A 17,427-nucleotide genomic window follows, 5' to 3' on the forward strand; every position below is an offset into this window, starting at 1 on the left:
TTTTTAGAATTAGATATGTCAGCTGTCAGTTAAAAGTGCAAATTAATTGACCACTAAATATTTTCTTAATATTAATATAAACAAAAATAACATAATTATAAAATGGCATAATATAATATATAATAATATAAAGATTATATTATATAACTTTATACACTACTGTAACATAAAATATATTAATATATCCTTTTAATATAATTACACAATTGTATAATAATGTGACATAATAAATCAATCAATTGATCTTATAATAATGTAAAATAGCAGAAATGTCTAATTGTTATCATATGTTCTCAAAACTGTACCATGAGAATGACTGTTGCGGAATACTGTTTCAGTGCCACTAAAATGAAGACAGTATTTTGGCTGGCATTCATATATAGTGAGTTATCTACAAATAATATACTTTAATGTGACTGAAGCTACATAATCAAACTTTATTGAGCAACTTTTAAAAATAAGTTTACAAAGTGCTTTTAGAGGTAAAAACAACACAAACAACAACACACTAAGAACCATAGCACCATCAGTAACAATATATATGACAAACAATATATGATATGGTATCAAATTGCATGTTGTTCCAAAAATGTGGATGTGAACAGTGTTAACAAGATGGCACACACGTATAAAAGGGCGTTTTTGATTCATTAAACAGAATAATCCTTTTTTCATTTGAATTTCAAAAGTAAAGAAACCTGTTGCAACAAGTAGGCTACAGCAGAAGTATCACATACAGTGTTAACTCTGCTTCCACCTGATGGTCTTACATGAATACTGTCTCACTGCTGCCACAGTAACCTCTAGTGGAACCACATGAAAAACTGCATGGTCACCAACATGTTTTAGCTCTAACTTTGACACGACAGGTGACCCCTGCATGCCAGAATTAAATTCCAATTCCAATAATTAAATGCAACACATAACCATACTTAAGATTTTGAATTTTGCTGAACTTGCTGTCCTCAGTAGAACTGTAGGCAAAACATTAAAAACCTGTACAAGGAGGTTCACAACTCTTTACGCTATCATAATCCACCTCAGATTCATTTATGAAGAGAACAACCTAAAGTATACAATATATACAGTATTTCCTGTAATTGGAGGAGCCAGTTTGGGAGGAGGAGGGGATTGTCATAACTGGGAAAGTCGTTGATTGGAAGAATGCAGTGAAGGAGGAAGGCTGTCCCAGAGTAACCTGATTTAATCTGAGCTCCTGAGAAGTTGTATGTTATTGCTAGCCAGTGACGCATCTATACACCTTTCTGGACACCTGAAGCATGCAACAACCAGGCCGGCTGAGGCTGAGGCCATGGCTGGAGGAGCAGATTCAGTCTGGGAGGTATCCAGGAGTCAGTTGGCTGGACCAGGTAGACCCCTCCATCTCAATCTCATCCCACACACACACACGCACACACACCTGGGTGCAAAACATTTTGTGGCAGATCAAATCAGTTTGGAAAGTGTATGCAGAATAAAGCATGAATCATGAAATACTCTTGTAACCTATACTATTCAATGCTTTTATTCTTTTATTTTATTCTACAGTCAGCACAAATTTTTCAAATCCCGTGGAAGCATGCCGCTCGTCATGGCTGGAGTATTGACAGAGATGCTACACTCTTCAGGAGTTGGGCCATGCACACTGGTAGGAGCCGCACAGACATGCATGTGTTTTATACCTACCTCTTATTAGGATTGACGGCTTATTCTATCTTTACTAATACTTTGTGGACTAAAACCACAGGAAAAATATTTATATTTGTGGTTTCTATTTATAAACAACTAACAGAATTAACTGTTTAGGTCAGAGCCGCAGCACTACAGCTGAGCTATATCGTCGGAAGCAATATCATGATATTAATGAGAATAACTTTAATGATTATTCTAATTCAAAATATACAATGTGCCAAATGTATTAATCAATATTCCCTATATATATATATATATATATATATATATATATATATATAATTCCAATTAACTAATGAATAATTAATACATACCACAAACGACCACCTCTTTACTCCCTGTTAAGAGCCGTTAAGCCCTCTTGTCTTTGTTTGTATTTGCCAGTCATTTGTCATTTGCACTGGCAGCTTGCTGGCTAAGACGCATATCATTTGTTAACATCTCTAATTGAATATTAGTTTTACTGTATGGCTTCATTATCCTTAATAAGAAGAAAAAAAGATACATTTCTAAGTGTCATCTAAAGTTAAAAATGTGCCTGCCCAGCAGTTATAAATTATTTAATGCTAACTAGCATTTGGCCATTTTCACTGCATTTTGGAAATGTATTCCAAGTATCCTGATGAGCTCTGTCTGCAAACCTGTTTCCTGCATAGTGGAAGTTTTTCCAGAGAAGAGCTGCCATGGGTGTATTGTTAATGTTTTTCTAGATCTACCACATTCCAAGGTTCTTGATATGTGATGAAGATTGCATAGCAACATTTAATAACACCAGTGTGTGCCAATTAAATGTACAAATGTGTTTATTTACATCCACATTAGCTGCTACCAAGGCACTATTCTTCCAGGTAATCTCAGCAGCAGACTTAAACTGTTATCATTTTTAGGGTTTTCAGTTCAATACAGACAAGTCCCTTTAATGACAGTTCAATACTAAATACAATTCAATACACAGATTGTATAACTTTTTAGCAGATAAAACTAATAAAAACCTCTTTCTTGCCAGAAAATTCCAGGGTACAAATGTAAATCCCAGTAAAAAAGGATATAATCATTATAAGTTTAAACATTTTTATGAAATAATGGTTTTCATTATGTCAGCTTTAGGGGGTGCTGCAGTCCCCTCAGTGCCACTATTTACAGCACCAGTGCCTGTTGCTGCCTAGATTTCTATTTATGTTTTTACATGCAAAGTTCAGAAGACATCTCATAATCAAGTACAAATGACAAATGACATCTTTGTTTTGCTCTTTTTGTGGATTACTTTGTGTCCAGAATACAAAGAACATGAAACAAATGCCCATAATTCCAATTATTAGGATATAATCTAATAATAATTAATCATTCTCTCCATAATCTCATAACTAGATCTTGTTTCTATATGTTCTAGAACCTCTTTCTGAGGAACAAGTTGAGTAAAGTCATTGTGTACACACACACACACACACACACACACACACACACACACACACACACACACACACACACACACACACACACACACACACACACACACAGCAGCCTTGGGAAAGTTACGCTTTGTGACTGCATCACATCATGGGAAAGCTCCAGTTCAGTTGCCGTGAATGTGCACGGTGATCGTATTGCTGTCAAAGTACAACAGGATAGCTCTTCACAAGATCTAAAAAAAACATATTGAACAGCTGAAGTAAAAAATAGGTTCTATGTAGAATGGCTATGCTATAACTCAGTATTGAAGACATTTAAAAAATATATAATTAATAATATAAATACACAGGGTGTACAACTGAATCATCAATTGAGTAAAAAAGATAATAATCAGCTGCTCTTTGACACAACACCCAGGCTCTGTCATTAATGACAGTGGGAGGTTGCAGCATGTGTGCTGTAAATGAACCACAGTAGATGTTTTTAAGCTCCAATGATTTTATCACTGAGACCGGCAATTATATTCAGGACTGGTTGAGATTCAAATCACACTAAATATGAGTAAGGAGCAACAATAGCTGTTACAGTGAGAAATCCTACCCTGAGGTGCTTCTATTTGTGTTTTCTTTCTGTCAGACTCACAGACAAGCGTTGATTCATAGTCATACAGCTTGTTCTGATGCACCTTGTTTTGTGTATCTCTACAACGGATAGAAATAGGCCAGGAAATATGCACTGGAAATCGTTTTTGTTGACCTCCAGTTGGTTAACTTCTCATTTCGCTGCAGTGATGCACAATCATTCCTGCTTCGCAGCCTGGTGCTACAGTAAGTTCCTCTTTAAACTGACTATGAGTGGGCAAAAAGTGTTTTCAGGTAGGCTGAACTTTCAATGATATACACACCAAAAGCTGTGTTTGTGCTAATTTAATCGACAACTATGCACCACTGAAACACAATATTAACTATCCATTACAATAATAAAGGCCGTAAGGTGGGTCCTGCTTAATTAACTAATCTTGAGGCCACGTCTTGAAGATAATGTCTGTATAAAGGTTTTTTCTTTAGTTTTGTGCTTACAAGTTGCATATTCCTATTAATTATTAATCAACTCACCACATAGCACACCTGGGCCAGGTATATCTGCATAGAAACCTATATAAACAGCACAGAGAGAAGAAAACATCAGGGATGGTTAATGAGGGCCCTGACCCAAAATCTGTACACTTGTTCACTTCAGGACGCTATTGTCCGGGTAAAGACAAACCAGATCCCAAGACATGGAAGGCGAATTTCCGCTGTGCCTTAAATTCTCTGCCTGACATCTGTGAGCTGCAGGAGCACAGCAGGAAGAGAGGCAGCAATGCCTACAGAGTCTACAGGATGATGCCCAGCACACAAACACACAGACGCAGGAGAGGTAAGACATTCCTTTAAAATGTATTTAGTACTTCGAACATATCCTCAACAGCCCTGGTGTGACAGCACTGTCCTCTCCACTCTCAGGGCTCCGGTTGTTCAGCAGGGCTCGAGAAAGACAGGCGAGTTTAGGTGATGATGCATACCCCACGCACACTTGGCAACCCACCACAGTGAGACCCATTTCAGACACACCACAGAAGGTGGAGACCCATACAGAAGACACATTTGGCAACACTCAAACACACGGTGAGTCGCTTGTTGTTACAAAGTATTTTGTTGTTGCTCTCACTGTTGGCCCTGTGAGAATGACTGTTAATGTTGTTGTGCAGGGATGTGGGAAGCCAAACCCGAAGACCAGGAGCAGAATGAGGCTGTGTTTAAGGTATCAGACCTTTCATTTACTGACTGACTGACTAAATGCAATGAATACTAGTTTCCTGACCGAATATTGAGTGTTTTTTCCTGTCATGGCAACCGCTGTGGCTTGCAGCAGACAGGTTGAGAAGGGAGAGTGAAGATGAATCCACTTTTTAATCCCAAAAGTTAGTTCCTCCATTTCTTTTGAATTTCATGTGGTTGCGCTGCCCCAGATCAGTTAAATATTGATGGGTGCAGTTTGGGTTCTGTAGGTGGCACAGTGTTTTCCAGACCTTTTCCTTATGGAACCCCTTTAATATCATGAGTAAACTGATGGCCCCTGACTGACATATTTTATATGACATTTCATGTTACATCCAATGCATTACAATAATAACTGATACACTGTACAGTGAAACCAAACAGTGAATGCAATAACTGCAGGAAGTTTGTGTAAAATGAGCATTATGGATGAATTTTGAGCAGATTATTTCCTGTGAGCAATCCGAGATGAGTTTTCCTGATATGTTTAGGAATTTTTGTACAGTTCTCTGTCTGTATGCTTTTTAAGAATCATACATACTTAATAGACTTTTTTTTGTACAGATGTGTAGTGTTTTCTTTTACCTGTAACTTGGCCATTATTCTGTTAGCTCTTTTGTTGTTTTAACTGCATACGTTTCTAAAGCAACAAGAATGTTTAGCAGACAGTGAAGGCGCTGTCAATATAGCTTGTGTTTAGGTCTTTAGTTTAGATCTTAAATATTAATCTAAACTTTAAAAATAACAATTTCATTTAGTTTTCCTCACAGAAATGAACAAAATGCTTAGATATTGATTTATCGAAGTTTTTTTTACACCCCTTAAAATCAAGAAGCTCTCACAGCCCCCTTTGAAACTTTAGCGACCCCCGGTGGAGGTCCCAAAGCCCAGGTTGGGAACCACTGCTGTAGCTGTCTGACTGACTGTGAGTATTTTGTCTCCCGTAGCTTATGGACCACTTAAGCAATGCTGACCTTTGGAACCAGACTGGGGAGCCGCGAGGATGGAGAACACACACACTGTGGGACCACTGGCACTGTAAGACACTTTACACATACAGTATATATTGTCTGTGTGTATTAGGGCTCATATTTGGCTGACAGTTTCAGGATTTCTTTAAATAATTGATTAATTGAGAAAGATCTGCATCAGTACCTAGTATTAAATTTCATTTGTATAGCACAAAATAATAACAAAATTTATCTCAGGACACTTTTCAAATAGTGCAGATCTAGACTGTACTGCTTATAAAACAGTTCCCACAATGAGCAAGCACTTGGCTGAAAAAAGACAGTGAGAGAGGAAGGGAGGGAGGTACAGATGGGGAGGGGGTTGGGTGGTAAAGAGAGAAAGACAGAGATAGAGACAAATATGCACAGCAGGAACAATTATTGTGGGAACAATTATTATGGGAAAGACCATGATTACATCAAATAAAGTTTGTTTCTCAAGACCACAAAAAACTGTTTTGCCAAATGCTTGCTTGAATGTGTGTGTGTGTGTGTGTGTGTGTGTGTGAATAATCACATGGCCCCTGTTGTAAAATAATATAAAATTAAAATCCAGTAATGTTTTGATAATATCTTATTCCCATTTGTTTGTGTCTTTGCATATGAGTTTACATATTGTTTTGTGCTCCTCAGGTTCTGGTGATGATAACCCGTACTCTCTGCACACAGACAACTACAACGATCTGCTTGGTCCAAACTACATAAAGGAGCTCTCAGATTGGTCCGCACATCAGCAAACACTGGCGCTGTAGCTGTGCACCAACGGTGTTATATGTTTCTTGCTTTCTATCTGTTTCTTGCTTTCTAGATAACCTTCGACTGTCTTTCCCTCCTGCTGTCTGCTGAGCTGACCACTGAAAAGTAGAAACAAGAGAGGAGGGATCGGACAGAGAATATTGCTCTGTCAGTCAGTTGCGGTCATTCTCTCTGCTGAGCATGCTGAGATGAAGATCCTGTTCCAAGCCAAGCTTTACCTCTGTCATCATCACTTAGGTTCACTATGGTTCAGTGCCTCAAACTCCCTGAAACGACACCAAGCTCACACCCCAGCATACAGAGTAAACAGATCTCATTTCGCTTCCGTGCAGGATCAGTGATTGCTCTGTGTCTTTGAGTTTAGCCAACATACAGGGAATGAAGTTCAGGACATTTGGCTTTAACAGTTTGTAGGTTTGTGTTTATGTGAGTGGAGTTTAAAACTCCCATGTTTACTTAAATTGCAATACATATATTTTTGTCTGTATATATGTGTTTGATTCATTTCCCTTTATGCCTTTGATTTTACCACTTTTATAAATAAAGATTTCTCCAAGAGATGCTCATGACAAAGAAAAACATGTATATTTTCATTTTTGAGACCACAGATGGTGCAGTTTGTTTTGTTGTGATTATTATACAACCTGTTTTGTGTTTGTTTTGTATTTTTAAATTCATCTTGCATTTACAGTATGCAAAAGCAACTTAAGCACATTACCTTACAACCAGTGTGTATGTATTTGTTTGGCGTGGTTTTTTTTATTGTCTCAGACACTTCTTGCACATGAATCCACATATTGTAAAATTATTATGGTAATTGGCAGTGAGAGATGAGTGACTCCCAGTTCATTTGACTTTACAAAAAGCTAAAAAACCTTTGCATAAACTGAAGGAGATGGCTTCAGACTGTGCTTGTGTGTACCTTCATAAAGCCTGCACTGTACCCACTGTGGCAGCGCCTGGAGAGAAGTAATTAGATAAAATATTAGATAACATTTGTCCTGAGTGCTCCACTAATCACCCAGTCTGGTAAGACTCGCCCTGTGAAATCTATTCTCTTTAGTTTGACTGCAAAAACACTGCTTTTAAAGGCTGCTGACAGCTCAACATATGGGGAATGATATACATATATGAGGTATGAGGTTAATATAAATGAGGATATTTCATTTCATATGAAACTACACTTAATGGAAGTGAATATAGTACAGTTTCATATAAATACAGTCATACTTTATTCATTAACTAAATGGGCCATATATCTTCACACCAGTCACCTATACTTTACAGGCCTTTTTCCATGATAGTTTGACTTGTCATAGCAGGAGAAGCACAGGAGCAAATAAGAACACACATTTCGGCTCTCTTTGAAGTAATTCCATTCCAGTGTGTCACCGTGCACTATGAGTGACATGTCTGAATGTAACACAGCCTATAATTACACCTGTGCTTTTCCTGCTAGGCACAACTAAATGTCTAATAACAAAGACCGGATTTTCACAATACAAAACATCGTTAAAGATTAAGCCACAGTTTGTTTTAAATAAGCCTTCAAGTCCTAATGAGGAATTTTTCATTATTTCACAAAAACAAAAGATAAAGTTAAAGATTAAAAGAAGGTTAAAACAGATACCCCAGATTGATCTGGTGAACCTTAGGAGGAGGCCCGACCCCCAGTTTGAGAACCACTGGACTAAAAATACAATTTATATGTTGTTAACAATATAATACCTAAATAGGACTTTGAAATCATGACTTGTAGTGGAGTATTAATACAATAAGTAAAGGCGATTTACAAGAATACTTTTATATTTTCAGTGTTTGTTTGTGCTTTCCTCAATCCATCAATCCCTCACAGAATAGATGTGGAGTTTGGGCCTGAAGTGAAAACATGGAACACACAGCTGGTCAAACATCAACATTGAACATTTATTTCTCATTTTTTATTCTGAAAAATGCAGAAAAGAGACAGATGAATTTCCCTTAAAGTAGGTACTACATTATCAGGCAGTTCCTGAGGAAAAAACAAAACAAAGAAACAATGCTCCGACTCGTCCTTCTCATTGGTATACAGAAAATATGTATGACCCTAAATACATATAAACCATGGATCCAATACTTTTATGCTATGTATTTACAGTTTCATCATAAAATAAGTCCTATGACAGGAATCCCATAAGGAAACATTTTGACAACAAGTCACATTCAACCAGTCCACTAGCACAGCCTGCTGGTCACATAATATACTGCAATCCCAGTATGTCTGCACATACTACAGCATGTAGCCCAGAGCTGGAAAAAAACAAACTAGTCTACATATATGTGGATCTCTTTTCACACAGGAATTACTACAGAAACATTTAAAGAGGAACAGATGTGACAATATTTTAGTCTGGTGAAACACATTATTAAATCTGTGAATGTCTGGAAAATGGCTACCAGCAGTTTTAAGGCTGTAAATTATATGAGAAATGCGACCAATATCAATCAGGTATTTACGTCGCCTTGTACATACACCGAATATTTCATTCTTGTATCATAAATATGACAATAGCACTCATTTAACACCGGTAAACACAGACTTTTGCTTGACTTTATAATACAACCACGTTCTGCTGTTGGAATAGTAAATCATATGATGTACATGGAAGACAAATAATCACATATGTATTAATAGATCCAGGCCTGCTGGTGATTTATAATCACTGTTAGTAGTGATGAGCAGTGTGTACATGATGAACACTACAGAACCCCAAGTAGAAGGGGTCGTGCGTTTAATATTCATACTGCACCTGCTCGGTCACTATCTGCTGATTTCATCAAGGTATTTTCAGTGGAGCCTGGATCAGAAATTTGGACCACAAACGACAACAATGACTCTAGTCTGATTACTAAGACAACCGACAACCAGATCAGGCAATAAGAGCTGCACTTATTTACTTTTCCTTAAGATAGGAAAATTAGATCTCCTTGAAAAGGGAGGGTAGGGGTTTGCACAAACTGACAAACTGGGTGTAAATCAACACAGGGGCTCAAATGGAGAGTTAATACCTTTTATAATTTTGTTGACAGAATAATTTGAACATCACATGGGAACATCTTTTAACAATAAAGCAACTGAATCCCAAACACTGCTACAAATGAGGGTCACAATCTGGGTCAATGTGATTTAATAGCATTTGTCAGCTTTAAGAAGTGCAGCATTTGAGACTACTGAGACCTCCGGAGGGACAAAATTGTCTCAAATTGTGTTTCGGCCAAAGAGCGAGAAATACTCTAGAAGTCATGAAAAGACACAATATGCAAAACAAACTGTGCTGGAAAAAATGGACCGTAGCTACAACTAACTACCGTAGGTAAACTACAGGTTTGAGAATACTGCTAACTGTATCAAACTTGACCCACATTCATGGCAGTGTTTGCAGTGGTGGGGATTTCTTCCAAAGTTTGATTCTTGATCTACTGTTGGTATACAAGCCTTGAAAAAAAATTTAAAAACATTAATCATCTTGAAACCACTAAGCTCAGTATTTGCAGCTTCAAGCTGCCATATGATACTTATAAAACAAATAACGAATGACTTCAGAAGGCAGATTAGGAAGTTCATAGTTTATTAAAATTCTATATGGTTCAATCTAAATGAGTATAAAAAAAACAGTTGAAATCAATGCGTAATTCCTAAGCAAGTGTAAGTGAGTGTACAATGTATGATCCAGTGTACTCTACTCATTTCAAGTTTATTACAAGACAGCAATCTTCAACCCTGAAAGCAACTCAGAGAATCATGAGTATTTCTCAGAATAAAACAATAAACGTATCGATTTTTGCCTTGCCGCCTCTACCTGTCCTTTGATAAACCTCTGAGAATAAAGAAGGAAACTGAATGTTCCAAATCTCCAGCGTGGCCCAGCCACCATGAGGTCCGTTAACGAATCAGATAATAAATACAGGCATCCAATTGGGCTACAACAGCAAAATATTTTTGAAACTATTTTCCTCATGCATACACTCAAGCATACGTCTGACTGAGATTATGAGCTTTCTAAACCCTCTTATCTACTCTTTAACAGTTACTCTTTACAGTGCAACAGTATGGCAGCAAATGGATAGCAGTGCTTTCATAATAAAAAAAAAAAAAGGAATGGAAAATAAAAAATATATACAACATCATGGAAAAGCAGTAGTTTCATCTTTTGGTCCTGCGTCCATTACAGACAGAACTGCTTTTTGAAAATGCTTCCTCATATCAACAACAGTAGTTTCCACAAGACTGTGAAGGGCTGCGGGGGAAAAAGTGGAACAGATGTTAGGATCTTAACTGCGACTGATAGCAGGGGTGTGGCTTAAGCCCTCATCACACAATTTTACCATCAAATCTGAGACTCTTTTGGTCAAAGTCTGTCATTTTTGTTCCACCCACTGTTTGATATTGTTGGGTTGAATCTGTTTAGGCACCTGAAGGGTGACTGGTTCCAAAAATAAAAAAAGTGCAAGTGACCATGGCAACATCCAGTGGGAGTTTAAATATAAGGCAGGGTGCAACATTAACAGTTAACCAGCTGCCTGAGGCCGGTAGAAAGCAACTCCACTGACCACATCAGGCCAGTGTATTGTAAGTAACAAATGAAAAAACATCATCATTTCACTGGCAGCTGAGTCACTGTCACAAGGAAATAGAAGTGGTTATCAGCACAACAAAGCTAATCAAGAGGGAAAAGGGCATTCATTCCTTCATGGAGGGAGGGCTAAATTCCCCCAATAAAACATGACTATATCGAGCACAGAATAAATATGTGCCGTGTGGTATTTTAATAGTTTCCTTTTAAAGCCACACAAGACACGCTTGTTGTGTGTAAGCATGAAGCATGATTTGCCATAATTAGTTATGACAGAGGATGGGTGGAGTCAAGTAGGGGACTTATTTGTAGATAGCTGGCAAGTCTTTAAATTTCCATAAGGGTGTTTTTTCTTTTTGAGCAATATCAAAAGTGTAAAGGCTAAAGGCTACAACTATATTTCTGGTTACAGCACGCAAGACAGAGGAACTACTTGTTTGCATGGCAAATGACCTTCTCACATACTGCAGGTTACTCATCAGTGTTTACCACGAATGCTGCAGTGCTCTGTTGAATGTTGCTAAAGAATATTTTTGCATGTTTAGATCACAGTTTTACATAAATCTGTAAGCAATTAAAATTCCCCTCAAAAAACAAACCTGACCTTTAGCAGTATGAAACAGCAATTTGCATAAAACGCATCTAAGCCCGGCTCGTACGGCTTTGAGGTAGTGAAAATTCAGTGGCTGAATATCAGTTCCGCTCAGGAATGAAATAATCTCTCACCTCGTTACAACTGGGAACCTTCAGACCCTCCGTGCGCGTAGCCCCCTTTAGATTTCATCTGAGCCTGAACAAGGTCCACCTGTAAATATCAAGGGGTAAATGTTAGTAGACTGAAGACGTATATGTTTGCTTTACTCTGTCGGTTGATTAAGAGGAGATAAAACTTACGGATGCCAATCCAATGCCCATGTCCCCCGAGCCTACATGTGTGGTGTGAACAAAGTTTGTTGGCTCCCCGATCATGGAGCGATCGATCCGTCGCCGTCGTTTCTAAGAAAGAGTAGCATAAACATAATTTTTTTTTAAAAAACCTAAAGATGACATGATATTATTAATCAGTGGGGGTGGTGAACAGGTAAACACCAACCAAAACAGAGCCTACTCATTCCTCTCCTGTTTATCTGCTGAAACCTGCCCTGTGGAGCTAAAACTGAGACAGAGGTCGACATCCATGATTCCTTTTATCTTATCTGTTAAATAGGCAGACTGGCTGACTACCATGAGGCACAGCAGCTGGTTGTTCACTGCCACAGTAATAAACCCAAGCTGAATCTAAGCAATTGTCGTGTCAAACAGTGGGATGTGGTTAGCTGGAGGAGGCCCTGCCACTTTCTTTTTTAAATTTATAAGAAAGAGGATGTAATGTATACTTTCTCAGGCATGATACAACCACTGTGTTTTTAACGAAACTTTATCAAAGAACAGGGAATATTCACTATTTTCAGGGCTTGAGTGAAGTTTAAGATATATGCGCCAGCACACTGCATTACACCAGAGAGTACTGCTCTGTTTATTAACTTATAGTCTATCTAAAACACATTTCATACCAGCTTCCACTTTAAACAAGGCGGCGACGTTAAAACATTGAGTCAATCAATTTGCCTTTTAATTTTATACTCACAGGTTGTGGCTGCTCTGCAATGCAGCAGCTGAAACAAACCCAGAACTCAGTCATTCTGAGGCTGATGAAGAAGCCACAACAGTTTCCTCTCTCAGTTCAGACGTCTCTCTGCGTGCGTCTTCCTGTTCAGTGTTACCAGAGCCACACACACAACACACGCCGGAAACTGATGACAGGCGCAGACCTGTGGCTTATCCTGGGTAAACCGTTGGCACGAGAACTGTTCTCCCAACACAGCGCAGCACACTCCTGTCAACAGAAAAAAAAACAAATCACTATTTATTTCACTGTTGACATACAATGACAAATTAGGGATTAATGTCAAGGTTAGCCATCATGGCTAGACTTTGTTTTTGTATGAAATAATCGTAGACTTGGATTAGCAACTTCTCGAAGTGAAAAGTATTATTACAGTTGTATAGTTTAGTAGCCAGTATTGTGATTAGCATACCTTCACTTAAGCAGGTCTCTCCTCAGGCAAGACTAATGACAGTACGTATATAGCACAAGACCCACAGATAATGAGGTCAAACCTCAACGCTGAGAAATTCTTGTATAACTCTTCTAATGAAAAATACTCCCGTTTACAATTTAATAAAATAAAAGACACTGACTGTATGTCCACTTTCAGTACTAAACTGTACAATGTGAGAAACTGAAAGAGAGAAATAAATTGCAAGCATTTTATTTGTTGTGGAGTATTGTACAAATCTTCAACTGAATTCTCAAAATGAAAGAAATTGGGTCAGCGTGTACTGTGTTTCAGTGTGTGGGATCCTGAGCTGCCACCTACTTTAACACACAGGTTTGCCCAAGTGATCAATAATAGGTTTCACTTTTCCTTTTGTAGGTCATCTCTTGAGATAAACAAAAAGCCTTTGATTATAACCTTGGGCTTTCATGGTTCACCGATCGGCAGATGTTTCAGTGTTCATCATGCTGTTATTAATACAGCAGCCTTGATAAGGTATCCATTTTAATTAATATCTCCCTGGAGCTGAAATAATCTAGAGGCTTATTCCATTAAGGAGGAAGACAAGTGAATGTATTTAAATCAGTTCGGAGCATCATTTGACTACATGACTGAAAATAGCTATGCTGTTAGTACCTAGAATTTGACATTGCGTGACTGCTTCATATCCTATATCATATGTGAGAAACGATTGCCTATAAGAGTACAGGATCTTGAAATGCTTTTCAAGGAATGTACGTACACACGCTAATGGGAAAATAAGGCACAATAAGAACACCAGGAGAAATGTACACGACAAAGAGGGAATTCACTGAATTTTCCCAAACTTCAGCGCCAACTTTTATCAGGAAAACAGCATTGCAGTTCTTTTTTTTTTAATGAACCAATCAAAATTTTTAAAGTGTAAGTGAGCAGGAGCAGGATCAGACATTTCAGAAATGTGTCATGTAAGTGAATATAATTGATTTGCTGTGTACAGCTTTACTTGGCAGCATCAGAAGAAAAAAAACTGGATCCCCCCCCCAGTCATTATTGCTGTCAGACAGGAGGTGACAGGAGGATCAAATGATCTGCCAAATAAACCGAGCTCGCTGACGAGGTAGATTTCCTAATTTGTACCTCAGGCTGACATTACACATCGGCGACATTGAACTGTTACTGTGCACTACATGCAGATGACTCATAGCACCAGCTGCCAGAAAGTGGTTGAGAGAGATAGGTGCTACATGTTGATCTTAATGACAGTGGAAAGGGATTAGTTACTCTGCCTCTGATCACGCGAAGGTAATCGGTATTTACAAACAAGTGAACCTTATGTAACTTCCCACCGCTGCGGCAAAAACAGTCTCGTTCTCACACGGCGAGTCGGAGCTAGAAATCAACTGGATGAGATTTAACGGAGTCACTGATGGCGTCCCGGCGGTTCTGAACTGATTTCAATTGAAGTGCATTTGTAGAGCGGGGTCGTCGCCTGCAGCCAACCAGCGTTAGCGCTATCAGCTGCTAACAGCGCTATCAGCTGCTAACAGCGCTAGCTCACAAGCTAACGTTCACTAGCTGGCTAATAGCAGCAGGTCAGTGTTTTTTTCCACTGACAGCTAGCTAACCAGGCTAACTGAGCCCGTTTTCGAAAGTGTGACTTTAATGTTCAACAATAAGGAAATGTTAAACGAATGAATGTCCACGGAACTGCTCGCCAACGTTATAGTAAACCTATTTCCAACAGTTAATATAATTTAAAGTGAATAAACTTACCAGATGGGGGCCGGTTTGTCGGAGTAAAAGCGAGCGATCGACTGAAAGCTAAAGAATGCAAAAAAACCCGGAACTCAGCTCGCTGGTTACGTCACCAAACTTCCGCTACAGAGTGTGACTACTTCCGTGTTGACCCACGTTTTCACGTTCCTCTCAGAAGACACGAGTGTACGTGGAGGAAAAAAAAAGTTGATTTTAAGCACTCAGGATGAGACCACTAACGGAGGAAGAGACGAAAACGATGTTTGAGAAGTTGTCGAAATAGTAAGAGGACTTAAAGCAGACTGTGTGCGCATGTTACGATTCAAATGATACCTAGCCCGTTAGCATCCGTGTTAGCCTGTGTGTGTGTGATGCATGTCTTCTCTCTCTCTTTCAACAGCATCGGTGAAAACATAAAGCTCCTAGTGGACCGACCGGACGGTACCTACTGTTTCAGGCTACACAATGACCGTGTGTACTACATGAGGTAATCCAGGATATATCAACATGCATGTTTTGCTGTCTTTCCATACTTAACATCTAGAAATTCATGTGATATCGGGTTTCGTCCCACAGTGAGAAAATTCTTAAGCTGGCGACAAACATTTCCCGGGACAAGCTCGTGTCCGTGGGGACATGTTTTGGAAAGTTCACAAAGACCACAAAGTTCCGTCTGCACATCACAGCTCTGGATTTCCTGGCCCCGTACGCCAAGGTGAGTCTGGGTGCATCCCTTTTAAAGGTAGTGGGAGAGGCAATGCTGACATAGAGGAAGTGAGGCAATACAAATATTTAGTGACAACTCAGTGTGAAATGACAGCTGCACCACAGGATCATCTGCCAGTCTCTGAAACACTCACAGGAAGAGCAGTGTACTCTGCTGCGACACATTTATCAAAGTGGGCTTATTGACCTAAAGGGATGTGACCCTTGTTGGCAGAATACCACTCTGCACTCCTGTATAGATCATTATTGACAGCTGGTCTCTGCTGTGTGCCACATGAAGAAGTCGCAACATAAATGATGGTTCTCTTTAATTCGAGTGTAATCAGTAAGCCAGAATCAGCTTGGTGTAATTTCAACTAAAACCCATAAACCCTTGAAATATTTAACATTGACTGACAGAAGCTAAAAAGCTGGTTCAGGCTTTACTAAGCAACTAGATAAATGTAATAAGTACCATATGTGAACAATAATAGGAAAACAACTAATATCCTAGTTTTAAAACATTTGATCTCTGCCAGTAATATCAGGTGTACTCTTGAATGTCCCCTCAGGATAAATAAAGTATCTATCTACTCATTCTTGCATGTATAAATAACTTGAAACGTTTCTGTTACGCCTTCAGTTTAAGGTGTGGGTGAAACCTGGAGCAGAGCAGTCCTTCCTATATGGGAACCATGTGTTAAAATCTGGACTCGGGAGAATCACTGAGAACACCGAGCAGTACCAGGGAGTTGTGGTCTACTCCATGGCTGATGTGCCCCTGGTAAGTTTTGTAATTATGATGCAGTGTTGCTGACGTGGTTTAGGACATACTCAGTGTACCATCAATTGCTTGTATTCCCACTGGGGCCACTTGTGCCAAATAATGCATATGTAATTGTTGATATGCTTCACACAAATGCTTATTCTGCACTGAGATGGTACAATTGTTCTTGTGGCCTTTAGTTGTTTTTCTTCATAAGAAGTTTCTTCTCCGTCCTCGTTCACTGAACCACTTGTGTGTCTCATTTCTCAGGGTTTCGGTGTGGCAGCCAAGTCCACCCAGGAATGTCGGCGAGTGGATCCCATGTCCATTGTAGTATTCCACCAGGCCGATGTGGGAGAGTTCATTAGAAATGAAGACACGTTAACATAAAGATGCATCCGCAACTGGACTGTCAAATGCCCCATTTAATCCTTTTCATACCCAGCAACATCCACTCAAAATTCAGACCCAGAACAGCTGCTGTTCTCTCTCAACAGAGAAGTGGTTGGATCTAAGTGTCTGGTTCAAGGGCACCTTTTAAATAGCAGATGTCACAACAGGCCCATATTTCCAGTGCACAGTCTTGGGATTCAAACAGAGACCTCTCTATTGACTCACCTTGGGATACAGCTAATCTGCCATCTGTATGATTCCCTTGTCACAGACTCCTGATACCCCCTTCACTCTGGCTTTGAGTCAAATCTTATTCAAATGAAGGGGAATGCTTTTCTGTGTTTTTCTTTTGTAAATGTCATCTTTCAAATAAATCCACAATGTCTTTGTATGAGTCTTTGTAGGATTGTTACTGTATATAGGGCT

At 39.0% G+C, this 17,427-nt stretch overlaps 3 protein-coding genes and 1 long non-coding RNA gene across 4 annotated transcripts; 2 read left to right on the top strand and 2 right to left on the bottom strand.

Annotated features, from left to right (window-relative positions):
* Nucleotides 1-228: 228 nt before the first annotated feature.
* Nucleotides 229-7,267, top strand: irf1a (interferon regulatory factor 1a). Its single transcript, XM_051380577.1, has 7 exons — nt 229-1,370; nt 1,549-1,648; nt 4,342-4,521; nt 4,608-4,769; nt 4,853-4,905; nt 5,870-5,960; nt 6,566-7,267. The coding sequence occupies exons 1-7, from the start codon at nt 1,281-1,283 to the stop codon at nt 6,682-6,684; spliced, it is 795 nt and encodes a 264-aa protein (XP_051236537.1). The 5' UTR covers nt 229-1,280; the 3' UTR covers nt 6,685-7,267.
* LOC127352303 (uncharacterized) lies at nt 3,129-4,435 on the bottom strand. The gene is made up of 2 exons (XR_007881068.1): nt 4,218-4,435; nt 3,129-3,334 (listed from the first exon to the last, which is right to left on the bottom strand). It is a non-coding gene; the product is annotated as an uncharacterized LOC127352303 (long non-coding RNA).
* A 1,326-nt stretch (nt 7,268-8,593) lies between the features above and the next one.
* On the bottom strand, nt 8,594-15,261 carry cdc42se2 (CDC42 small effector 2). The gene is made up of 5 exons (XM_051380584.1): nt 15,156-15,261; nt 12,929-13,177; nt 12,196-12,297; nt 12,028-12,106; nt 8,594-10,965 (listed from the first exon to the last, which is right to left on the bottom strand). Exons 2-4 carry the CDS (start codon nt 12,980-12,982, stop codon nt 12,032-12,034), a joined length of 231 nt encoding a protein of 76 aa, XP_051236544.1. The 5' UTR covers nt 12,983-13,177; nt 15,156-15,261; the 3' UTR covers nt 8,594-10,965; nt 12,028-12,031.
* Nucleotides 15,262-15,271: 10 nt separating this feature from the next.
* On the top strand, nt 15,272-17,392 carry nip7 (NIP7 nucleolar pre-rRNA processing protein). Its single transcript, XM_051380583.1, has 5 exons — nt 15,272-15,419; nt 15,538-15,624; nt 15,714-15,852; nt 16,486-16,626; nt 16,879-17,392. The coding sequence occupies exons 1-5, from the start codon at nt 15,364-15,366 to the stop codon at nt 16,996-16,998; spliced, it is 543 nt and encodes a 180-aa protein (XP_051236543.1). The 5' UTR covers nt 15,272-15,363; the 3' UTR covers nt 16,999-17,392.
* Nucleotides 17,393-17,427: the final 35 nt, after the last annotated feature.

This window comes from Dicentrarchus labrax, unplaced genomic scaffold (genome assembly GCF_905237075.1).
Source record: "Dicentrarchus labrax unplaced genomic scaffold, dlabrax2021, whole genome shotgun sequence".
NCBI lineage: Eukaryota > Metazoa > Chordata > Actinopteri > Moronidae > Dicentrarchus > Dicentrarchus labrax.

Coding starts and splice junctions, on each gene's coding strand:
- cdc42se2 (XM_051380584.1), bottom strand. CDS start 12,982: ATGACTGAGTTCTGGGTTTGTTTCAGCTGCTGCATTGCAGAGCAGCCA. Junction 12,298..12,928: donor TTGCAGAGCAGCCACAACCT/GTGAGTATAAAA, acceptor ACTCTTTCTTAG/AAACGACGGCGACGGATCGA. Junction 12,107..12,195: donor TGGGCATTGGATTGGCATCC/GTAAGTTTTATC, acceptor TGATATTTACAG/GTGGACCTTGTTCAGGCTCA.
- irf1a (XM_051380577.1), top strand. CDS start 1,281: ATGCAACAACCAGGCCGGCTGAGGCTGAGGCCATGGCTGGAGGAGCAG. Junction 1,649..4,341: donor GAGTTGGGCCATGCACACTG/GTAGGAGCCGCA, acceptor TGTTCACTTCAG/GACGCTATTGTCCGGGTAAA. Junction 5,961..6,565: donor ACTGTGGGACCACTGGCACT/GTAAGACACTTT, acceptor TGTGCTCCTCAG/GTTCTGGTGATGATAACCCG.
- nip7 (XM_051380583.1), top strand. CDS start 15,364: ATGAGACCACTAACGGAGGAAGAGACGAAAACGATGTTTGAGAAGTTG. Junction 15,420..15,537: donor TTTGAGAAGTTGTCGAAATA/GTAAGAGGACTT, acceptor CTCTTTCAACAG/CATCGGTGAAAACATAAAGC. Junction 15,853..16,485: donor TCCTGGCCCCGTACGCCAAG/GTGAGTCTGGGT, acceptor TTACGCCTTCAG/TTTAAGGTGTGGGTGAAACC.